Genomic DNA, 25,487 nt, shown 5'->3' with positions numbered 1-25,487 from the left:
TGCCTGGGAGAAGAGATCAACCCCCACCTGGCTACAACCTCCCAAACCCTTAAGTATATTGTACAAACTTTATGCCTCTAAGAACATTTAGACAGATATTTAATCAGCCATGTATAAAATCCGAACAGAGTTTCTTGTGAAGAACTGTTGCAGCTCAAAAAGGGAAATTCCGTTAAATAATAAAGGGTGCTTTTTGCCATGGTTCAGTTGGTTAGATGGTGTTGGGTGATAGGTTGGACTCGATGATCTTGAAGGTCTTTTCCAACCTGTTCTGTTCTGTTCTGTTCTGTTCTATTCTATTCTATTCTATTCTATTCTATTCTATTCTATTCTATTCTATTCTATTCTATTCTACACTATTCTACACTATTCAACTCCTATTCTATTCTATTCCATTCCATTCCATTCCATTCCATTCCATTCCATGAATCCTAATTCAACTTAATTTCATTGTGTATGTTTTTACTCCTTACTGTAAATACAAGTTCCACTCTTTTAGTGTTTTTTTTAATCTCCAAATAGCAAGATAATGCTCTTCAGAGCTGGTCCCATGCCCAGTGAAGTGAACTTGGGTTTAACTGGATCACGAAAGGGAGTGATTAGAGAAGTGCACTGTATTTCAGGTGGCTTGACTGATCACAAGGACTGCTTTCTATATCACAGAATCACAGGATCAATATGGTTGGAAAAGACCTCAAAGATCATCAAGTCCAACCTGTCACCCAAGACCTCCTGAGCCACATCCAATCTACAACCTCCCTTCAGGTAGTTGTAGAGAGCAATAAGGTCTCCCCTGAACCAATGCTACAAAGACTGTTAAATGAGAGTTATTTACCACATGCAACATAGTGTAACTAAATTCTATGAACCAAATCATTCTGGACATTATGAAATTTATGCAGGAGAGGCTGATATTTTTGTACAGACAAAATGCAGTTACTTCAGAGAAGAAAGGGATAATTCAAGCTAATTAATTCATAGTTCATAGAAGGTACTAATATCTTAATTGAAGATCCTTTTCTTCAGGCAGTTACTTTACAGAAGTAACTTTTCTAGCTTAGTATCGGAAGGGGAAAGAAATCACTTTAGGACCCTGCATTTGACACTGTCATACATCATTCTGAATCACAGGTATTCCAGTGTCCAGCAAGTACTTGGTAGTACTATCAAAGTTTCAGTGTGTCTGTGGCTGTTTCCACTGTCTTGATCCTGAGTAAAATGATAGTAAACGTGCATAAACCCTAACCAGCTTTAATCCAGCTGTACTGCTTCTCTAATGTATTTCTACCAATGTGAGAAGCATTCATGTTGGGAATGGCAAATGAGCAGCAGTTAATGACCACCAGACTCCATTGTTTCTACTTTCTAACCTCCCTTGGAGGGGTGAGATTCCATTCCATATGTGTGTGCAATACAATTAGCTGTTGCTGTTCATCCTCTCAAGGAATAGAGAACAGTCTGACCACATTAAACAAGTCTCACTAAGAAGCTTGCTCAGAATAGGATTTTTAGAATTTTGGGGGGGGGGGTGTGTCTTTTTCTTTTAATTTTTATTTTCATTTTCCTCTCTTTTTATTTTCCTTTTTCTTTTTCCTTTTTTTTTTCTTTTTCTTTTTTCTCTTTTTTTTTTTTTTTTTTTCTTTTTCTTTTTCTTTTTCTTTTTCTTTTTCTTTTTCTTTTTCTTTTTCTTTTTTTCTTTTTCTTTTTCTTTTTCTTTTTCTTCTTTTTCTTTTTCTTTTTCATGTTCTTTTTCTTTTCCTTTTCCTTTTTCTTTTTCTCTTTCTCTTTCTTCCTCTTTTTCTTCCTATTTTTCTTTTTTTCCCTTTACTTTTTATTTTACTTTTTTCTATGTATTTTTTCTCCTTTCCTTTTTTTTAAATTTTTTTTAATTTTAATTTTTATTTCTTTTTTTTCCTTTTCCTTTTCCTTTTCCTTTTTTTTTTTTTTAATTTTTCCTTTTATTTTTTTCCTTTACTTTTTCTTTTTTTTTTTTTCTGCCTTTTTTCTTCTTTCCTTTATTTTTATTTTTTAATTTTAATTTTTTTTTCATTTCCTTTTTCCTTTTCCTTTCCTTTTATTTTTTTTTTATTTTTCCTTTTCCTTTTCTTTTTTTTTCTTTTTTTTCTTAATTTTCCCTTTTATTTTAATTTTTAATTTTAATTTTAATTTTTTATTTTCTTTTTTCTTTTTAGTTTTAGTTTTTGTTTTCTTTTTCCTCATATTTTATTTTCATTTTTCTTTTTTATTTTTCTTCATTTTTCCTTTAATTTAATTTTTTAATTTTAATTTTAATTTTTAATTTTATTTTTTAAAATTTTTTTTTATTGTTCTATTTTCATTTTTAGTTTTCTTTTTCCTTATATTTTTCTTTTTATTTTTTTTTTAATTTTCCTTTTCCTTTTTCTTTTTCTCTTTCTTTTTCTCTTTCTTTTTTCTTTTTCTTCTTCTGACAGTTTTAAGAAACGTGACAGGGAACACATGGGACATAATATTAGAGAAACTAAATGTCAAAAGGGGAGAAAGTGTTTATGTTACCTCCTGGTTAGCAGCAGCTAGTTCTTCTTCCAGTGCAGAGACTCTTTCTAAAGAAACCCTCAGTCGTTCCCTCACCTAGAAGAAAAACCAAAATATGTGCAGTAACGTAATCTCTCTCAGTCTTTCAAGATTATACCATCTGCCATATGCACTACAGGAGTATGCCCTAACAGTCCATCTGCAGGCATGCGTGCTGCATCCTTTCACGAGACATGCTGTGAAGTAAACATTTAACCTAACTGCAGGAAGACTTAACCCATCCTTTCATGAGACATGCTGTGAAGTAAACATTTAACCTAACTACAGGAAGACTTAACCCATGAAAATGTGTTGATCTTTTAACTGCTGTACTGCTGTTCCATGGTTTGCCCGCAGTTCTGTGGAATACACAGCAAATGCAAATACTTTAAGACCACATTAGGGGGGAAAAAAAAGTAGTAGAATGCTGTTTAGAGGCAATTTTTGCAACAGATGAAGTGAAAAATACATTTCACAGAATCACAGAATATTAGCAGTTTGAAGGGCCTTCCAGAGAGCAAGTCCAAACCCCCTTGCCACAGCAGGATCATGTAAGGCAGGCTGCACAGAAATGCATCCAGGAAGGTTTTGAAAGTCTCCAGGGAAGGAGACTCCACAACCCCTCTGGGAAGCCTGTTCCAGTGCTTTGTCACCCACACCATAAAGAAGTGTCTCCTTGTATTGAGGTGGAACCTCCTGTGTTTTAGCTGGTACCTGCTGTTCCTTGCCCCATTATTGGGCACCACCGAAAAGAGACCATCACCTTCATCTTGACACCCAACCCTCAGATATTTATAGACATTGATTAGATCCCCTCTCAGCCGCCTCTTCTCAAGATTAAAAGCCCGATATCTCACTCTCTCTTCACAGGAGAGATGTTCCAGTCCTGCAATTATCCTTTTAGTTTCCCACTGAACTCTCTCCAGGAGGTCTCTGTCTCTCTTGACCTAGGGAGCCCAAAACTGGACACAGTAATCCAGGTGTGGTCTCACCAGGGCAGAGTAGAGGGGAATAAGAAACCCCTTAAACCCACTGGCCACACTTTTCTTGATGCACACAGAATACCATTAGCCCTTTTGGCTAGCAGGGCACATTGCTGTCCCATGGGGAACTTGGTGACCACTAGGACTCTAAGGTCTTTTTCCATGGAGCTGCTTTGCAGCAGGACAACCTCTAGTCTGTCCTTGTGCCTGGCATTATTCCTTCCCATTTGTAGATGTTCTAAGCCCACTCCATGGAATATCACAGAATCACAGATAACAGATCTGTTGATATAAATTGAATGTGACAAATTCATTGAAAAAAAATAACTTTAAGCATCACCTTAAGGCATACATACTCAGGTTTTTTTAATAGATCATCTTGCAGTTTGGGGTTTTCCAGAAAAAGAAAACAAAATGAAAATATCCTACACAAGATATGCTCCCAAAAGTAAGAAAAACTGCTGTCTTTGCACCAGTTTTATAAGTGACCTGTTCCAAGGATGTCTCTTATCTGCTTAACTGTTATTATTACTACTGTAAATATCAGTAAATATTAAGGATTACCAAATAGTAATTTATTACCTATGAAGACATATGCAATATTGAGTGTTCTGGCTCAACATCAGCTCATGCAGCAATAGACCACCTTAGCTGGCAATGTAGACACCAGTGTACCAGCAAGGTCAAAGGCAGATCAGACCCAAAGTGATCTTCAGTGCTATGTGCAGGTGACTCCCTTGATTATAAAGGGTCTCTGTGACAACTACTCTCCTAATTGACTCAACTTCATCAGGCACCTCAAATCAAATGAGTTTGTAACTTGGCTAACCAGTCAACTCAACTCAACTCAACTCAATTCAACTCAACTCAACTCAACTCAACTCAACTTGTCCAGTTCTGGGCCCCTCAGTTTAAGAAGGACATTGAAACACTTGAACGTGTCCAGAGAAGGGCAACAAGGCTGGGGAGAGGCCTTGAGCACAAGCCCTATGAGGAGAGGGAGCTGGGATTGTTTAGCCTGGAGAAGTGGAGGCTCAGGGGTGACCTCATTGCCCTCTACAACTACCTGAAAGGTGGTTGCAGCCAGGAAGGGGTTGGTCTCTTCTCCCAGGCAGCCAGCACCAGAACAAGAGGACACAGTCTCAAGCTGCACCAGGGGAAGTTTAGGCTGGAGGTGAGGAGAAAGTTCTTCACCGAGCGAGTCATTCGTCATTGGAATGTGCTGCCCGGGGAGGTGGTGGAGTCAACCATCCCTGGAGGTGTTCAAGAGGAGACTGGATGTGGCACTTGGTGCCATGGTCTAGTCACGAGGTCTGTGGTGATAGGTTGGACTTCATGATCTTCAAGGTCTCTTTCAACCTTGGCGATACTGTGATACTGTGATACTGTAACTACACTCAATTCATTCTATTCTATTCTTTCTATTCTTCTATTCCATTCCATTCCATTCCATTCCATTCCATTCCATTCCATTCCATTCCATTCCATTCCATTCCATTCCATTCCATTCCATTCCATTCCATCCTATTCTATCTCTCTATACGTGTTCCAACAGTAGTACTGCAGCAAAGCTGTCTGAGCTGATGATCCAAGGATGTTTAAGGCTGTTAGCAATGTTTGTAGTGAAAGTTAGCATATTCCTTAGACCAAGCTTGAAAGCAAAGCAAAGAAACAAAAAAAATCATTCTTTCATGTGTAATGCAACATTGTACATATTTATGTACCTAAAATTGTCTTTCCAACCTTGACAAATACAGGAGACCCTCAAAAAGGTGGTGTGTGTCCTAATGCTTTCATATTTGTTTCAGTGATACCTCTTAGTCTAATAAATATTGCCTTTCTGTAGATATCTCTTTTCCCTTGCTACAGATCGAAATGTTGCAAATAAACTCACTGCCTCCCAAGAATGGCTTAGACTTTGCTTGATGAAAATGATTGAGCAAAACTGTAACATAGCTTGCTCAGTAAACTTTAACTAAAAAACATATTCAGAAAATGAACACTAAAAAAAAAAAAAAAAAGAAAAATATCCAACCTTTGAAAGATGTGCAAATAGAATAGAATAGAATAGAATAGAATAGAATAGAATAGAATAGAATAGAATAGAATAGAATAGAATAGAATAGAATAGAATAGAATAGAATAGAATAGAATAGAATAATAAACCATGTTGGAAGAGACCTTCAAGATCATCACGTCCAACATATCAACCAATCCAATCCACCTAAACAACTAACCCATGGCACCAAGCACCCCATCAAGTCTCCTCCTGAACACCTCCAATGATGGTGACTCCACCACCTCCCTGGGCAGCACATTCCAATGGGCAATCACTCTCTCTGTATAGAACTTCTTCCAAACATCCAACCTGAACCTCCCCTGGTGCAGCCTGAGACTGTGTCCTCTTGTTCTGGCACTGGCTGCCTGGGAGAAGAGACCAACATCTGCCTGTCTACAACCTCCGTTCAGGTAGCTGTAGACAGCAATAAGGTCATCCCTGAGCCTCCTCTTCTCCAGGCTAAGCAACCCCAGCTCCCTCAGCCTCTCCTCACAGGGCTGTGTTCCAAACCCCTCACCAACTTTGTTGCTCTTCTCTGGACTCGTTCCAGCAAGTCAACATTTTTCCTAAACTTAGGAGCCCAGAACTGGACACAGGACTCGAGGTGCAGCCTAACCAGTGCGGTGTACAGGGGCAGAATGACCTCCCTGCTCCTGCTGGCCACACTGTTCCTGATGCAGGCCAGGATGCCATTGGCCCTCTTGGCTGCCTGGGCACACTGCAGGCTCATGTTCAGCCTACCATCAACCAGCACCCCCAGGTCCCTCTCTGCCTGGCTGCTCTCCAGCCACTCTGACCCCAGCCTGTAGCACTGCCTGGGGTTGTTGTGACCAATGTGCAGCACCTGGCACTTGGATGTGTTCAATCTCCTGCCCTTGGACTCTGCCCATCTGTCCAGCCTGTCGAGGTCCCTCTGCAGAGCCTCTCTACCGTTCAGCAGATCAACTCCTGCCCCCAGCTTGGTGTCATCAGCAAATTTACTGATGATGGACTCAATGCCCTCATCCAGATCATCAATAAAGATGTCAAAGAGCACGAGGCCCAGCACTGATCCTTGGGGCACACCACTAGTGTTTATGCAGTACTTGGAGGGTTTTGTTCCTCTTCACATGCATCAGCTTTATTGAAAGAAAAACTGAAAAGGCATTTTCTGTATTCACAGCAACTCCTGGAGTGCTCTCAGGTAACTAACATTGTACCATACACTAAACAATATTGCTAGCCTTGACAGAACAGACATCCCAAGTGATTTGCTCAAAGGAGCAAAAGAAAAGTGAGTTGAAGAGTGCTCATGTGTAAGAAACACAAAGACATTCTCAAGACTAGAATGAATCCTCAGGTTTTTTTTTTGTCCAATTTACAATGTATTAACTTCTCTCTATTCCTTCACACAACAAAAAAAAATCAGCTGTTAATGGTTCTGAAACTGCGTGTTGTAGGTTAAATGGACATTCCCTGTAGGTTGTGACTATGCAATCAAGAGCTAAAATGCAGTAACTGACTGCTCCTGTTCCTTACCTGATGCAAATGAAGTTGAAGCCGTCTTGAAGAGGCAGTGACTGAGCCACCTCTGAGTGGCAGTGATGAGAGTGAAAATTACTGCAAACGCTCATGACCCACACAGACTGTTTCAACTGCTTTCATACAACAGAACACAGTGAAAATATGCAATGGAACCCCAAATGTTTCTGCTATTTATCAACTTCCTTTACTATTTTTCTTCAAAGATGTAGGTCAAAGTCTTTATGCATAAAGCTTTCTTTCCAAAACGAATGAAAACATCCTCATACAACTTCAGATTTATTGTAGTAACCTAAGCTATCACCACAGCCATTTCATATAAATTTTTTAGTACTCAATTACAGCACACTTGGAAAATGTAAAATTAATTGGAAATATTCTATTTCCTCATTCTAATTTATTCAGAAATTCCAACCAATTTTGTTTCCCATGGACATGCTTCACAGCAAACATGTAATGCATCAATTATTCTGGCTGTAACTGAAAAACTTGAATTGTTTAAACAGCTGAAAAAGTATTTCCTGCTTCATGGGCCTCTCCTTTTTCCTATTTTTCAAATCATATTCTGGTTGAGGACCAGTTGTACTTCCCTAGTTCTTAGCCTGGAGAATAGGAGGTTCAGGGGAGACCTCATTGCTCTCTACAACTACCTGAAGGGAGGTTGTAGCCAGGTGGGGGTTGGTCTCTTCTCCCAGGCAATAAGCACCAGAACAAGAGGACATAGTCTCAAGCTGCACCAGGGGAGGTTTAGGCTGGATGTTAGGAAGAAGTTCTTCACAGAAGGAGAGATTGGTCATTGGAATGTGCTGCCCAGGGAGGTGGTGGAGTCACCTTCACTGGTGGTGTTTAGGATGAGACTGGATGGGGTGCTTGGTGCCATGGTTTAGTTGATTAGATAGTGTTGGGTGATAGGTTGGACTTGATGATCTCAAAGGTCTTTTCCAACCTGGTTAATTCTATTCTATTCTATTCTATTCTATTCTATTCTATTCTATTCTATTCTATTCTATTCTATTCTATTCTATTCTATTCTATTCTATTCTATTCTATTCTATTCTATTCTATCCTGCCCTGCCCTGCCCTGCCCTGCCCTGCCCTGCCCTGCCCATTCATCTGTGTTCTATTCTACAGGCTGTTTGGTGACCTGCTTCCATAACCAGATGATCAAAAAGTCTAAGGCAGTGAGTCCATTAGCTGACACATCTATCCTCTCTCTCCACTCCTACCATACTCTTTGCCTTCCCAGGCATTCCCCCAGTTCTTCTGTGGATTCCAAAACTCTCTATCTATATCTGGCTTCTCTTACCAACACTTCACTCCTTCACTCTCTCTCGATTATTGAAGCCGGTGTTCTGCCAGTGAGGGGAGAAATCCTGTGTTTAAAAAGCCTGATTTCATAGAATTGTTTTGCTTGGAAGAGACCTTTACGATCCTTTGAGATGGGCAACAAGGCTGGTGAGGGGATTGGAGCACAAGCCCTATGAGGAGAAGCTGAAGGAGCTGAGGGGTGTTTAGCTTAGAGAAGAGGAGGCTCAGGAGACACGTTATTGCTCTCTACAGCAACCTGAAGGGTGGATGTTAGGAAGAAATTCCTCACAGAAAGAGTGATTGGCCATTGGAATGTGCTGCCCAGGGAGGTGGTGGAGTCACCATCACTGGAAGTGTTTAAAATAAGACTGGATGAGGCATTTAGCGCCATGATTTAGTTGATTAGACGGTATTGGGAGATAGGTTGGACTTGATGATCTTAAAGTGTTTTCCAACCTGATTAATTCTGTATCTGTATTCTGTATCTTTAAGATCATTGAATCCAACCTTCAACCTAAGACCACCATGGCCATTAAACCATATCCAAAGTCCAAACATTTCCTGAACACCTCCAGGCATGACGACTCCACCACCTCCCTGGGTGGCCTGTCCTAATACCTGACCACACTTTCCATAAATAAGTCTTTCCTAATACCCAGCCTAAACCTTCCCTAGCACAATTTCAGTCTATTTCTTCTTGCTCTATCACTTGATACTAGGAAGAATAGACTCACTCCCATTTCACCAATTTCTCAATGGGGATTTCATCTTAGATGTAAAAACTATATGGTTATGTGGTCCTGCTCTGGCAGGGAGGTTGGACTCGATCTCTGGAGGTCCCTTCCAACCCCTAACATGCTGTGATCCTGTGAACTACATGGCCAAATGACAATCATCTGCTGAAAGACAAGATGACTGAGAGAACATTCCCAAGATGGCAGTCATTGATAGCTGAACTAAACCACAAGTTGATAGCTTTACTTTCTCCTAAGTTTCTTGAAAACTCCGTGGATTCAAGCCTAAGTGTTTCAGAAATGGCATTGCATGATAAAATAAATAAATACACCAAGCAATCAATCTATGTCTAACAGTGGCATTCATCTCAGGTTGTGTTAGAATTTGCCAACCATCTAGGCCATGGCACTGAGGAGGTCACAACCCCAGGTGGAGCTGGAATCAGATAAATGATCCTTCATCTTTACACATTGTAGAACTGAATCCTAGCAGGTTTTCCACAGACATGTTAATGTGACATTTCAGGGGGCAAAAAAACCCAGCCAAACCAGGTAGAGAATTAATATATTCAATCTGAATACCTTTTAAAATCTCATTTTATTCTTAGCCTATTGTCAGTAACAACACGGAACAGCAAGACGCTGACCAAACACCTGAAAGCGGTTTCCTTTGCCTTGCCTTTCCTTCCCTCCCTTCTATGCACACAGTTGATGCAGTGCCTTTTCAAAATGAGCTAAACCAAAACTGCAGCCTGATGGCCCTCATTTGTCCTTTGAATGTAGGGGTTGTTGAAGGGACTGAAAAACCTCTGCCTTGGTGCAGAAGGCATCTTTTTCCTTTTCAGCTAACCAGGCACCAACTAATTCAGTTTCACATTTGCCAAGGTGACTTTGGAAATGCTGCAACTAATTCTTCATGTTCAGCCACATACATAGCATTGTTAAAGCTGAGGGAAACCTTAGGTCCTGCAAGTGAAAAAGAGAAGTGCTACAGAAGCACTCTGATGTGATGGAGAAATCTGCTCTGCATTACAGCCCAGAAACTGTAATCTTATTCCTCACTTGAAAATGTCTTTCTCAGCCTTCAAATGATTTCAGACTAAACTCAGTTAAAAACACAGAAGCTGAATAAAGATTTCAGGTTTCATCATTCACATTCCAGGAAACAATCCAGACTACAAATGCCATATTATTACCAGTTAATAATTGTATTAGAACAAAATGGAATGGAATGGAATGGAATGGAATGGAATGGAATGGAATGGAATGGAATGGAATGGAATGGAATGGAATGGAATGGAATAGAATAGAATTAACCAGGTTGGAAAAGAACTTTGAGATCATCAAGTCCAACCCACCACCCAACACCATCTAATCAACTAAGCCATGGCACCAAGTACCCCATCCAGTCTCTTCCTGAACACCTCCAGGGATGGTGACTCCACCACCTCCCTGGGCAGCACATTCCAATGGCCAATCTCTCTTTCTGTGAAGAACTTCTTCCTAACATCCAGCCTAAACCTCCCCTGGTGCAGCTTGAGACTGTGTCCTCTTGTTCTGGTGCTGGTTGCCTGGGAGAAGAGACCAAACCCCACCTGGCTACAGCCTCCCTTCAGGTAGTTGTAGAGAGCAAGAAGGTCTCCTCTGAGTCTCCTCCTCTCCAGGCTAAGCTAATGTTTACAACACTACATTGTTTTCTCTTTTGTGGAAGTCAAAGAAAGTAAATGAGTAACTAGGGTTCACAGAAGTCATCATTATCTTAGTGAGATTGTGTTTATCAACTTCAGAAATAACATGCTACTAAAATTTCATACGGTCCTTCAATATCCTTCTGTTTTCTTGTGAACTAGATACTTTTACTAAGTAAGACTTCACAGAGGAAGACTGACCAGATGTCACCTAATCTATCAGAACATGCCAGAACATGCACTTTTAAAGGGTGGATTCCCACCACTGTGCCACAGATAGAGCAGAAAAATGTTGCTCTCTCCCTGTTAGAGGCTGTAACCAATGCATGCCTGGATGCCTGGGCATTGTTCTGGCTTTTAAATGCCAGCACATTGCCCTGAAATGTAACACAGTCAATACCATGTTAGCACTGATGTTGGTGCAGAATATCGCCCATTTTCCCCTGTCTCCTAGCAACCACTTCCCACTTTCCCCTTGCTGTCAAATTCTTTCTCCATTCTCTCCAAATCTGCAACCCACAAGGAGCTTTTAAAGAACACTTGCACATGCTGGAATCCAATCACTTTTTGTCATTAACAGTCTATTGAATAAGAGCTCTCCTAGCTACCTGCTAATGAATAAAAAGACAGTGACAAAGCCAACAGGAATTGATTGGCTTTATTTGCAAGAATATTAGGCATGCTTTACTGCCATGAATTAATCTTAAGTGAATAAATTGTTTTTAAATATTAAACAAGACAGTAACACCTGGTATTGGTTTTCCTCTGTGAAGATCAGCTGAATATTTTTCTCTGGAAACACATTAAAAGATGGGTTTGGAGGAAGCTCAGGGGAGACCTTGTTGCTGTCTGCAAGTACCTGAGGGGAGGGTGTAGCCAGGAGGGGGTTGGTCTCTTCTCCCAGGCAACCAGCACCAGAACAAGAGGACACAGTCTCAAGCTGTGCTGGGGGAGGTTTAGGCTGGATGTTAGGAAGAAGTTCTTCCCAGAAAAAGAGATTGGCCATTGGAATGTGCTGCCCAGGGAGGTGGTGGAGTCACCATCCCTGGAGGTGTTCAAGAGGAGATTGGATGTGGCACTTGGTGCCATTGTTTAGTCATGAGGTTGGTGGAGACAAGTTGGACTTGATGGTTTTGAGGTCTCTTCCAACTTTGGAGATTCTGTGATTCTGTGTGATTCTGTGATAATCCACAAGACAGGAGAAGACAACATCCATAAGTCAAAGGGAGTAGATTGGCTGCATCCACAGGTACTGAGTGACTTGCTTATCTCATCATAGCGAGCTAATGGCAGTCAGGGGAGATTCCTAAAGAGTGGAAGTTCCACAAATGTTGTGTCCACCACCATGAAAGGCAGGAATTACCCTGGGAAGACACAGAGAAGTACAAGCTGGCCAGTGTTGAGAGGTTTGTAAGTAAATCCTCCTGGAAACCACTTCCACTCACATAAAGGAGAAGATGGTGATATGACTTAGTCAAAGACAACTGACATCTGGCCAACCTTATTGCCTTTTGTGATGATATGGCTTGCTCCACAGATGAGGAGAGCACAGTGAATGCTTTTAACTTTGTATTTATCAAAGCTTTCTGCAAGATCTTTCATGTACCTCTAGAGAAAAGGGTAAGATATGAATTTAATAAGTAAATCATACAATGCATAGAAAATTGACTAGACTGAGAGGCTTGTAACAGTAAAACAAAGTCCAAGTGGCTTCCCATTCCTGGCAATGGAATAATCCCAGGCAGCAGACCAGGCTTGGGGAAAAGAAAGCAGTTTTGCAGAGGAGTGAATAAGGACAGACACACTGTACCGTCAGCAGGGTGGGCAAAATTATCATTTCCTTCTGGACTTTTGAGACCAAGAGTGCATCTAGTTTTGGGCTCCCTAGTATGAGAAAGATGTCAATAATCTTCAGGGAAGCCCCATCAAGTTGGGCATGGGCTGGATCACATTGCAGGTGAGAGGAGGCTGAAGGAGGTGGGTCTGATCAAACTCAAGAAGGGAAATTTCATGCTGTCTACAACTAGCAAACCAGAAGATGTGGAGAAAACAAAACCAGCTTCTCCTTGGAGATGCAGAGTGGCAGGATAAGAGGGAACAGGTGGAAGACTCAACAATGGAATCTCTAGCTAGGTATTGTGGAAAAAGAAATTACAACAAGGGGGGAGAGAAACACCAGAACAGGTTTTGTCCCTAGAGATATTCAAAAGCCAATTAGGCAGGACTCTGAGCAGCCTCAAACAGCTGGCAGTGCTTTGAGCAGGAGGTTGGGCCAGATGTCCTCTAGGAGATACAACCTACATTACTCTGAATACTTTTTCTAGGTGGATTAATACATACCTTCTTTCTGAAGAGTCTGAAACAAATCTAACTTACATTTCTGCCAAAGAAAGTGCAGACTAGATGACTCACATGCCATAAGGGTTCTTTCAGCACATTTGGGTGTATGCAGTCTTTTTAACTTCTGTTATTTTGGGAACAAAAAAAAAAATATCCCAATAATGTTGGCAATGTGTGTGGTATAGTGTGATAGCATCACACTATGGCATCAGAGAATTGTCAGGGCTGGAAGGGGCAACAAGGATCATCCAGTTCCATGGGCAGGGACACCTCACACTAGAGCAGGTTGCTCACAGCCACATCCAGCCTGGGCTTCAAAACCTCCAGGGATGAGGCTTCTACCACCTCCCTGGGCAACCTGTCCCAGTGTCTCACTACCCTCATGGAGAAGAACTTCTTCCTAACATCCAATCTGAATCTACTCATTTCCAGTTTTGCACCATTCCACATCCCCCCCCCCCCCCTCCGTCCTATCACTACCTGACACCCTAAAAAGTCCCTCCCCAGCTTTCTTGTAGGACCCCACCAGATACTGGATGGCCACAATAAAGTCTCCTTGGAGCTTTCTCTTCCCTAGATTGAACAACCCCAACTCTCTCAGCATGTACTCATAGGATAAGAGCCTCTGATCATCCTCGTGGCCCTTCTCTGGACATGTTCCTACATGTCCATATTATCAGGTATCTTGATGATGTATAAAAGACCTTGGATCCAATCCTTCTACACAGAGACACTATAATAGAACCCCACAATTTCATACTGAATTTCATCCTGATAATAATACCTGCTAGGTTTATGCCAAATTATTTCACAATGCATTTGCTGCACTGTTTAATTGATTCAGCTCAGAAGGTTTTATAAGGAAAATTTTAGAATAGACTAGACTAGACTAGACTAGAATAGACCAGGTTGGAAAAGACCTTTGAGATCACCTAGTCCAACCTATAACCCAACACCATCTAATCAACTAAACCGTGGCACCAAGCCACCAAGCACCCCATCCAGTCTCTTCCTAAACACCTTCTGTGATGGTGACTGCACCACCTCCCTGGGCAGCACATTCCAATGGCCAATCTCTCTTTTGATGGAGAACTTCTTACTAATATCCAGCCTAAACCTCCCCTGGTGCAGCTTGAGACTGTGTCCTCTTGTTCTGGTGCTTATTGCCTGGGAGAAGAGACCAACCCCCATCTGGGGGGGGGGGTTTGGAGCACAAGCCCTATGAGGAGAGGCTGAGGAAGTTGGGGTTGCTTAGCCTGGAGAAGAGGAGGCTCAGGGGAGACCTTATTGCCATCTACAACTACCTGAAAGGTGGTTTTAGGCAGGTGGGTGTTGGTCTCTTCTGTCAGGCAACCAGCACCAGAACAAGAGGACACAGTCTCAAGCTGCACCAGGGGAGGTTTAGGCTGGATGTTAGGAAGTTCTTTACAGAAAGAGAGATTGGCCATTGGAATGTGCTGCCCAGGGAAGTGGTGGAGTCACCATCACTGGAGGTGTTTAAGAAGAGACTTGATAGGGTGCTTGGTGCCATGGTTTAGTTGATTAGGTAGTGTTGGATGATGGGTTGGACTCAATGATCTCAAAGGTCTCTTCCAACCTGGTTAATTCTATTCTATTCTATTCTATTCTATTCTATTCTATTCTATTCTATTCTATTCTATTCTATTCTATTCTATTCTATTCTATTCATGGAATTTGTAGACATGAACTGGATTTCTGAATCCAAGGTGATACCTCACAGTTGTACAAAGTTTAATTCACACAAAAGAGCCTTTCCAGCACAGGACACATGAGGAAAGCCATGGACAGACCCTCTTAATTAACATAACTGGATGCAGTTATCATCACTGCTTTTAATCTTGAACCTGCAAGCCCTTTATTAACTCTGACAATGAAGGATCTACTACTTATTTTAGGTTCCCACTTATAGAAGGAACACTGTTCTCATGTAGTAAATGCTAAAAACACCTCTGAAACTCAGGAGTTTTTCCTCCTAAAAGCTTTTTAAGAGGCAAGTTCCTCTATATAGCCAGAAACATCTCCTTCTGCTTCTTGACACCGTTTTTAAAACCTGAGGCACCTCAACTTTCTCAGCAAGAACTTAAGAGCATGCCATACAAACAATAAATTTCCTGGTGTCCTCATTATTTAATGCTAAATATAAACCCCACAGGTGCTAGAGGGGAGATTTGCTTACTTTTCTCTGGACATGTGCAAATGGTGTAAGCACAGGACACATTCCAAGAAGCAAATAAAAGCAGTTGGTCTCCTGCATCATAAGGCACAGATAAGTTAAAGAGTGGATCTAATAAGCCTTGTTTTTTTTTCTTCTCCATACTATACCTTTTCATCCAAAGCTTTGTGGTGCTCAAACAGAGACTTCAGAGCTTTGAGGACCTCAACTTCACTGGAAACTCCTGAGGGAGACTGTGCTTGTCGTTTCACCACTGTCATCCTCAGTGATCTTTCGTGTCTTGAGACAAGGCACTCCAAATGCTCCAGTAACAGCTATTGGATTTGATAGAAAAGCTTATTAGTTTTTGTACACCTAAATGCCATGGAAATTCTAAATGCACGGCACCAAATGTCAATTTTCTTGGCAACTTCATTGCAGGGCAGGCTGCTGGAATTGTTGACAACCTGGAATGCCTCTAAATTACATGGAACTCATAGACAAATAGGAAATCTATTCATCATTTCACTTAAAACTCTACTGTGAAAAGTAAGAACAATAGTATTTGTGATGGAAATTGATGAGTATTAGTAATAAGTAACACCCAAAGACAATCTAAAACATCATGCAATAAATACTGAAGAAGTTTGTAATTAATCCACTCTAATTGTAATGTTCTGAGGTGGGGCTTGGTCTCTTCTTCCAAGTGACCAGCAATAGAACAAGAGGGAACGGCCTCAAGCTGCACCAGGGCAGGCTTAGGCTGGAAATTTTAGGCTGGAAGTGTTTAAAATAAGACTGGCTGAGGCACTTAGTGCCATGGGTTAGTTGATTAGATGGTGTTGGGGGATAGGTTGGACATGATGACCTCAAAGGTTTTTTTCCAACCCGATTAATTCTGTATCTGTATTCTGTATCTTTAAGATCATCGAGTCCAAACTCCAACCTATGACCACCATGGCCATTAAACCATATACATAAACAGTCTTAGGCTGCACCAGGGGAGGTTTAGGCTGGATGTCAGGAAGAAGTTCTATACAGAGAGAGTGATTGCCCATTGGAATGGGCTGCCTGGGGAGGTGGTGGAGTCACCATCACTGGAGGTGTTCAGGAAGAGACTTGATGGGGTGCTTGGTGCCATGGGTTAGTTGTTTAGGTGGGTTGGACTGGTTGATGGGTTGGACATGATGATCTTGAAGGTCTCTTCCAACCTGTTTTTATTATTATTATTATTATTATTATTATTATTATTATTATTAATAATAATAATAATAATTATTATTATATCCCAAAGTCCAAATGTTTCTTGAACACCTCCTATTCTATTATTCGCATTGTATTGTATTGTATCCTATCCTACCCTACCCTATCCTACCCTATCCTATCCCATCCTATCCTATCCTATCCTATCCTACCCTATCCTATCCTATCCTACCCTATCCATTATATGTTGATGTTGTATAGAAAATTCCCTGTTTGTCTGTCCTTTCACAGAGCTGCCATTGCTGTTCTCACTGTCTGAACTTAAAGGAGAATTGGTTAGCTCTGAGACAACAGCAGGATGTCTAAATTCACAACTCCCACTTGCCTGTTAAATGTGATTGCAACACACAATTATGTCTAAGCCATTGAACTAGAAATTTGAAATTCACATGGCTGATTGCTAATTATTTTTCCTCCAATGTGGCTCTCAATATAGCTACTATGAGTAAAGACACATATTTAGCTGTAATCTGTAGGTATTCTCAGTCACATAATGGCCTCTATTGTTGCACAAATTAATCGATAAAGAGGAGCAAAACCAGAATGTAATTACATTATGGTTGTAATATATTGCTATTATGTCCCAAATGATTAGGGTTTGATGTTACCTTTGCTCCAAACACGGTTCTTGGGTTTGGATTTGCACCTGGTTATTATGGTACTGTGTTACCCACAAGAAATTAGGAACACTTATGCAAACAATGTTAATATATTAAGAATGGCAATGGCTCCATGCAATTTGGAGGGTATTGCACAGAAACATTTAGGTTGGAAAAGACCCTCGGGATCACTGAGTGCGACCCAGAACCCTACTCTACAAGGTTCACCCTTAAACTATATCCCCAAGCACCACATCCAAACCACCTTGAAACACATCCAGGCTTGGAAACTCAACCGCCTCCCTGGGCAGCACATTCCAATGCCTGAGCACTCTTTCCATGAAAAACTTTTGACTGATATCCAGTCTAAACCTGCCCTGTGGCAGCTTGAGGCTGTTCCCTTATCACTAATTACCAGTGAGAAGAGAACAGCACCAGCCTCTCTACAACCTCCTTTCAGGTAGTTGTAGACAGCAATGAGGTCTCCCCTCAGCCTCCTCTTTTTCACACTAACCATCCCCAGCTTCCTCTGCTGCTCTTCATCAGATTTATTCTCCAGGCCCTCCCCCAGCTTCTTTGCCCTCCTCTGCACTCACTCCAGTTTCTTAATCCAAGTGAGGGCCTGTATTTGTCAAGAGCACATAAGCAAAGAATTCATGAGCATTGTCAGCTGACCCCTGTAGGGCTGACAGCAGATATGGGTGAAATTCATCACCTCTAAGACTTTTATGCTAAACATGATCATCTGCACCTCCATGATAGAATAGAATAGACTAGAATAGACCAGACCAGACCAGACCAAGTTGGAAGAGACCTTCAAGATCATCGTGTCCAACCTATCATCCAACACCACCTAATCAACTAACCCATGGCACCAAGCACCCTGTCAAGTCTCCTCCTGAACACCTCCACTGATGGCGATTCCACCACCTACAGAAGCAGCTGGAAGCTTTGCCTCTTTGTAGGCATCTGCATAATCTGTCCTTCCTTGGATTCCTGGAGTCTATGGCACCCTGGGCTATAGCTGGACAGAAGAAAGGAGGGAGGAAGAGCCCTCTTTCAGTTCTTTTGTCATGTACATTGTTAGATTTTCTTAGGACCTAGTTCCTTAGCAAATTAGTTGAACACAGAGCAGCCAAAGTGCCATTAGTTAGGAAAAGGAGGAAAATAGGAAGAAGTACCTAGATCACAGAGGAATGAAATTTGGATATGAGAAAATACCCTTGGAGCTAAACCTCTCTTAGATCTATTCTACATGATCATTACCAGCCTGCTTCCTGTCTGATTTGGGACTGCTCCATCTCTTTTCTTACACCTTTCCACATCCCATAAATCCTCCTCTGGTCCCCTTTTTCACTTCTTAATTAATTCTGCTTTTGCCCAGCCACTTGCATATGCAAATTATTTTATTCTGAAAATCATTCTGTACACCATTGGAGATTTTTCAGCAGCTGGCTATCACATGTTCCTGCTCCCAGACAGAGCAGCAGTGTCTCATTGAAGGAGAGTGTGGGAAATTTAAGGGTGAAATCTTGTCCTCATTCAGCTGCATGGCAAATGACATTTGATTGCATCTAGTCTAAACATCAGACTGTGATGTGTGTGGCAACATTCATCTCATCCTTACTCAGATCAAATCTAAGGCACATGGGACAGCCTGGTCTGTAAGCTGGCTGTATGCCTTAGTAAGTGATGAGGTTGTGTGCAAGGCAAGCCCTTGGTCCTGGAAGGCTCCATGAGTCCCTTGCTTCAGAAAGCATTTAAAATAGAATATACTTACCATGTTATATACACATTCTGCTATTTTTAAATACAACTTCTAACACTAGGGGAATGGAATGAAGCTGGAGGTAGGGAGATGCAGACTGGACGTGATGGGAAGTTCTTCACCATGAGAGTGGTGAAGCCCTGGAATGGGTTATCCAGGGAGGTGGTTGAGGCCCCGTCCCTGGGGGTGTTTAAGAGCAGGCTGGATGAAGCTCTGGCCAGCCTGATCTAGTGTGGGGTGTCCCTGCCCGTGGCAGGGGGGTTGTAACTAGATGATCCTTGTGGTCCCTTCCATGATACTATGATACTACAAACATTCATTTCCCCCAGGTGGATCACGTCCTCTTACTCAGAACTCATGTACTCATTAACAAGGCTGGAATTTTCCTTCTTATTTATGCAAATGAAGGTAAATTTAGATACAAGTATATTCCTCCTGCTCTACACATACATGGTATCCAGAAAATGCCTGCTATATACTTACTCTTGTGTTGTTTCTCTCAGCTTTCAGTTCTGAAATCTCCTCCTCTTTTTCAAGCAGCTGCTCCCTGCATGCATTTAATTCTTTTGTCAATGCAGCAAATTCCTGTGAAGCAAAATTGTGCATGAAGTTACTCAGGAGGCAAGCACTAGAATAGTAAAAATCTATATGCATTTCAGAGTTTGAGGCTTTTAATAACAGTTAAAAATTATCAATATAAACTAGAATAGCATGTGTAAGCATCAGCATCTATGAAAAGCACTTGAAGGCTAGGTATATCTAATTAAACATGCCCATGGAAAGCACTGATTTAAGTTTAGACAAAGGAAAGATAGTCCATGATGCTGGCAACATCCCCCACAAACATAAGCTATCAAAACACACCAGAAGAGCAACAGAATCAGCCTATTTCATAGCAAAACAGAGGGACTACATCCACCATGTGCCCTTGTGGCCAAGAAATCCAGTGGTATCCTGGGGTGCAGAAAAGTCTGTCCAGCAGGTCTAGGTAGGTTCTTCCACCTCTCCACTCTTCCCTGCTGAGACCACACCTGCAATACTGTGTCCAGTTCTGGGCTCCTCAGGGCAAGAGAGACAGAGACCTCCTGGAGAGAATCCAATGGAGAGCCACAAGGATGCTTAGGGGACTTGGGCATTTACCCTGTGAACAGAGACTGAGAGCCCTAGGGCTATTTAGTCTTGAGAAGACAGAGGGGATCTGATCAATGTGTATCAATATCTGAGGGGTGGGTGTCAACTGGAAGGGGACAAGCTGTTTTTGGTAGTGTGCACTAGTAAGATAAGAATCAACAGGTACAAGCTTGAACATAGAAGATTTCACCTCAACATGAGGAGAAGCTTCTTTTCAGTGAGGGTGACAGAGCCCTGGAACAGGCTGCCTAGGTGGGTCGTGGGGACTCCTTCTCTGGAGACTTTCAAGACCCATCTGGATGCATTCCTGTGCAGCCTTTCTGAGGTGATCCTCCTCTTGGGAGGAGAGTTGGACCCGGTGATCTGTGGAGGTCCCTTCCAACCTCTAATGTACTGTGATACTGTGGACTCAACTTACCCACCTGCCTCTCTATAATATGGATGTTTCAATAAACATGGGAGAAAAAACATCAGGTATTCATTGATCAAAATCAAATCAAGGTCAGAGTGGCTGCAGAGCACCCAGGCAGAAAGGGACCTAGGGGTACTGATTGACAACCAGATGAACATGAGCCAGCAGTGTGCCCAGGTGGCCAAGAACACCAATGGCATCCTGGACTGCATCAGGAATAGCGTGGCCAGCAGGAGCAGGGAAGTCATTGTGCCCCTGTACTCTGCATTGGTTAGGCCACACCTGGAGTCCTGTGTCCAGTTCTGGGCCCCTCAGTTTAAGAAGGACATTGAGACACTTGAATATGTCCAGAGAAGGGCAATGAGGCTGGGGAGAGGCCTTGAGCACAGCCCTGTGAGGAGAGGCTGAGAGAGCTGGGGTTGTTTAGCCTGGAGAAGAGGAGGCTCAAGGGAGACCTTACTGCTGTCTACAACTACCTGAAGGGAGGTTGTAGCCAGGAAGGGGTTGGTCTCTTCTCCCAGGCAACCAGCACCAGAACAAGAGGACACAGTCTCAAGTTGCACCAGGGGAAGTTTAGGCTGGAGGTGAGGAGAAAGTTCTTCACAGAGAGAGTTGTTGGCCATTGGAATGTGCTGCCCAGGGAGGTGCTGGAGTCACCATCACTGGAGGTGTTCAAAAAGGGATTGGAAGTGGCACTTGGTGCCATGGTTTAGTAGTCATGAGGTGTTGGGTGACAGGCTGAACTAGGCAATCTTTGAGGTCTTTTCCACTCTTATTGATTCTATGATTCTGTGAATGTGTGTGATGAAAAAAACCCAATGCTCTCATTTTATTTGATACTTGCATTTAACTGTTCAAATGTGCTCAGGCATTATAGTGAAAGGTTTGTGATGAGTCAGAACAGTGTTCACATTTTTTAGCTTGGAGTGAGTTTCCTCTGAAGCAACAACATCAAATGGAAGTGGATGTTAAGTTTTACACGTGCAGCTAATAGGTTTTCTGGAATAAAAACCCCACATTTTGCAGTTGTCAAAATTGCTATCAAAATGTCTTGATTTTATCATTGCTGTCATGCTCCAAAAAAACCCCATATGTGTATTTTGCTACGCAAAGGGCAGCCACAGACTGACATTCATTTCAATAATGGGAAAGGTTTCACTCCATCTGTGTTTATTTTTGCCAAGGCACCACATATACCAAACTGCAGGGATTATTTTTATCCTTCACAGGGGGGGAAAAAAACAGAAAAAGGGATACATGTCTCATGAAAACAGTGAAGTAAAGGACAAAGTCGTTTTCCTAGTTCAGTATTCAGTATCACTAAGGTTGGAAGAGACCTCCAAGATCATCGAGTCCAACCTGTCACCACAGACCTCATGACTAGAGTAGGGAGGACACCACTGCCCACTGCAGGCTTGAACTCACGAGCTTCCCATTAAGAAGCTTTTGAAGTTTGTGATCATGTGTAGGAAAAAAGAAGGTACAGATGTCTTGAGAAACAGCATCACTGCTCAACAAAGACTTGGGTTTTGATATTATGTTACTTTTAGTTTGACCAAAATAGTGAGTGCTTCAGAACACCCACAAGCAGCCAGAGTTAAGCTGGAGTTGTTCCTAATTCCTCTCTTCCCTTTCAAATGAAAGCTGTTTAAGGGGGAAAAAAATCATGTCCAGGTGGTTTAACTTATCAGTCAGTAGGATGAAGCTATGACTAAATCAGAGAAAGGGATCTTGAATGATCATGCAGTCCAACCCACTGACAGAGCAGGATCACCTAGAGTAGGTTGTACACAAATGCATCCATCTGGGTTTTGAATATCTCCAAAGGAGACTCCACAACCTCTCTTGGCAGCCTGTTCCAGGGCTCTGCCACCCTCACAGTGAAAGTTTTTCCTTGTGTTCATGTGGAATCTCCTCTGCTCCAGCTGGCACCCAATGCCCTGTGTCCTATCATTGGACATCACTGACCAGAGCCTGGCTCCATCCTCCTGACACTCAGCCTTTACTTATTTATAAACATTCCTAAGTTTGCCCCTCAGTCTCCTCTTCTCCAAGCTGAAGAGCCCCAGCTCCCTCAGCCTTTCCCCAAAAGGGAGATGTTCCACTTTTTCCCACTTATTTAAGCCAAAAGCTAGCAATCATCTGAAAAGGGCTTGATTTGCTGCTTCACCTGAGCATGAGCCAGCAATGTGCCCAGGTGGCCAAGAAGACCAATGGAATAAACCTTTAGAATAAACCTTCATTTAGAGTAAACCAAACCAGGTTGGAAGAGACCTTCAAGATCATCGTGTCCAACCCATCAACCAATCCAACCCACCCAAACAGCTAACCCATGGCACCAAGCACCCCATCAGGTCTCCCCCTGAACAACTCCAATGACGGCAACTCCACCACCTCCCTGGGCAGCCCATTCCAATGGGCAATTTCTCTCTCTGTATAGAACTTCTTCCTAGCATCCAACCTGAACCTCCCCTGGCGCAGCCTGAGACTGTGTCCTCTTGTTCTGGTACTGGGTGCCTGGGAGAAGAGACCATCATCAGCCTGTCTACAACCTCCCTTCAGGTAGTTGTAGAGAGTGATAAGGTCACCCCTGAGTCTTCTCCAGGCTGAGCAACCCCAGCTCCCTCAGTCTTTCCTCATAGCGCAAAGGTAGAGCTACTTTTATGCGCACTCTTTTGATGTGTGAAAGATTCTTGGTTCTTTGTGCCATGTCTTAGTACATTTCTATGGCTTTCTGCTTTTCTGAGAAGGAAGCTTTGTCTTTGTTGAAGATGCTGATGGTGCTGCTGGTCCTGAATTACAGTTTGAGACTGCCAGTCCTGTGGAAACAGGAGTTTGAGGTCTAGCATTGATTTCTTATGATTATTTCAGCTGTTTTCATGCTGATGGATTTTTGGCTTCTGATTTTTATGTGAATAGAAGAATAGAATAGAATAGAATAGAGTAGAGTAGAGTAGAGTAGAGTAGAGTAGAATAGAATAGAATAGAATAGAATAGAATAGAATAGAATAGACCAGGTTGGAAGCGACCTTCCAGATCATCGTGTCCAACCTATCATCCAACACCACCCAACCAACTAACCCATGGCACCAAGCACCCTATCAAGTCTCCTCCTGAACACCTCCAGTGATGGTGACTCCACCACCTCCCCGGGCAGCCCATTCCAATGGGCAATCACTCTCTCTGTGTAAAACTTCCTGGCCTGCATCAGAAATAGTGTGGCCAGCAGAAGCAGGGAAGTCATTGTGCCCTTGTACTCAGCACTGGTTAGGCCACACCTTGAGTCCTGTGTCCAGTTCTGGGCCCCTCAAATTAAGAAGGACATTGAGACACTTGAATGTGTCCAGAGAAGGGTAATGAGGCTGGGGAGAGGTCTGGAGCACAGCCCTGTGAGGAGAGGCTGAGGGAGCTGGGGTTGCTTAGCCTGGAGAAGAGGAGGCTCAGGGGTGGCCTTATTGCTCTCTACAACTCCCTGAAGGGAGGTTGTAGCCAGGTGGGGGTTGGTCTCTTCTCCCAGGCAACCAACACCAGAACAGGAGGACACAGTCTCAATTTGCACAAGGGGAAGTTTAGGCTGGAGGTGAGGAGGAAGTTCTTTGCAGAGACAGTTGTTAGCCATTGGAATGTGCTGCCCAGGGAGGTGGTGGAGTCACCATCCCTGGAGGTGTTCAAGAGGGGACTGGACATAGCACTTGAAGCCATGGTTTAGTTAGTCATGAGGTGTTGGGTGTCAGGTTGGACTTGATGATGTCTGAGGTCTTTTCCAACCTTATTGATTCTATGATTCTATCATCCTAAAGTGCTATTCAACAGAAGTTCGGTAGATGTTCCTAGGCTCATTCTATTTGAACTGAGCTTCTAAATTCTTAATGTTGTATGTTACTGTTCATAATGTCTTAAAAGGTAGTCAAATAAATGACAGCTGATATTCTGAAAAGGAGTAACTAAATTGTGTGGTGGGTTTTTTGTTTGCTTGTTAGTGGGGGAGGGTTTGGGTGTTCTGTTTGTTTGTTTGTTTGTTGTGTTTTTATTTTTCCATTGTTGGTAAGCCCCTGGTTTTGTCCAGGGGGGGTTCTTGTGTTGTTTGTGCATTGCAAATACATGTAAATATTGTATTTTGTACATATTCACTGCATTCCATATTTGAATAGAATAGAATAGAATAGAATAGAATAGAATAGAATAGAATAGAATAGAATAGAATAGAATAGAATAGAATAGAATAGAATAGAATAGAATAGAATAGACCAGGTTGGAAGAGACCTTCAAGATCATCACATCCAACCTATCATCCAACACCACCTAATCAACTAACCTATGCAACCAAGCACCCTGTCAAGTCTCCTCCTGAACACCTCCAGTGACAGTGACTCCACCACCTCCCCAGGCAGCCCATTCCAATGGGCAATCACTCTCTCTGTGTAAAACTTCCTCCTGACCTCCAGCCTGAACTTCCCCTGGTGCAGCCTGAGACTGTGTCCTCTTGTTCTGGTGCTGGTTGCCTGGGAGAAGAGACCAACCTCTGCCTGTTTACAACCCCCCTTCAGGTAGTTGTAGACAGCAATAAGGTCACCCCTGAGTCTCCTCCTCCCCAGGCTAAGCAACCCCAGCTCCCTCAGTCTCTCCTCACAGGGCTGTGTTCCAAACCCCTCACTAACTTCGTTGCCCTTCTCTGGACTTGTTCCAGCAAGTCAACCTCCTTCCTAAACTGAGGGGCCCAGAACTGGACACAGTACTTAAGGTGTGGCCTAACCAGTGCAGTGTACAGGGGCAGAATGACCTCCCTGCTCCTGCTGGCCACACTGTTCTTAAATATAGCTTCATTTGCTTTCCAACTGAGCTAGTCTGGCAATTTTTTTTTCCAGGGGGGTAATTTCAACCCACCACACCTTGGAAACAGGAAAAGATTGGAGCTTATCAAATTGCACATTCTTTGCTGCAGTAAGGCAAGCCTT

General features: G+C 42.5%; 1 protein-coding gene across 7 annotated transcripts in view; it reads right to left on the bottom strand.

Annotated features, from left to right (window-relative positions):
• PPFIA2 (PTPRF interacting protein alpha 2) overlaps positions 1–25,487 on the bottom strand; it is a 373,279-nt gene that overhangs the window by 98,142 nt on the left and 249,650 nt on the right. For all 7 annotated transcript variants that reach the window (XM_068170564.1, XM_068170572.1, XM_068170556.1 and 4 more), the window contains 3 exons: positions 19,473–19,574; positions 15,530–15,694; positions 2,536–2,610 (listed from right to left, as the gene is read on the bottom strand). In XM_068170564.1, the coding sequence (XP_068026665.1) occupies positions 2,536–2,610; positions 15,530–15,694; positions 19,473–19,574 (342 nt within the window). The remainder of the gene's footprint in view (positions 1–2,535; positions 2,611–15,529; positions 15,695–19,472; positions 19,575–25,487) is intronic.

Source organism: Melanerpes formicivorus, unplaced genomic scaffold (genome assembly GCF_026170545.1).
Source record: "Melanerpes formicivorus ecotype bairdi unplaced genomic scaffold, bMelFor1.0.p_v2 SCAF_3, whole genome shotgun sequence".
NCBI classification, from domain to species: domain Eukaryota; kingdom Metazoa; phylum Chordata; class Aves; order Piciformes; family Picidae; genus Melanerpes; species Melanerpes formicivorus.
The sequence above is the reverse complement of the archived record's forward strand: the minus strand, read 5'-3'. Positions and strand labels throughout refer to the sequence as shown.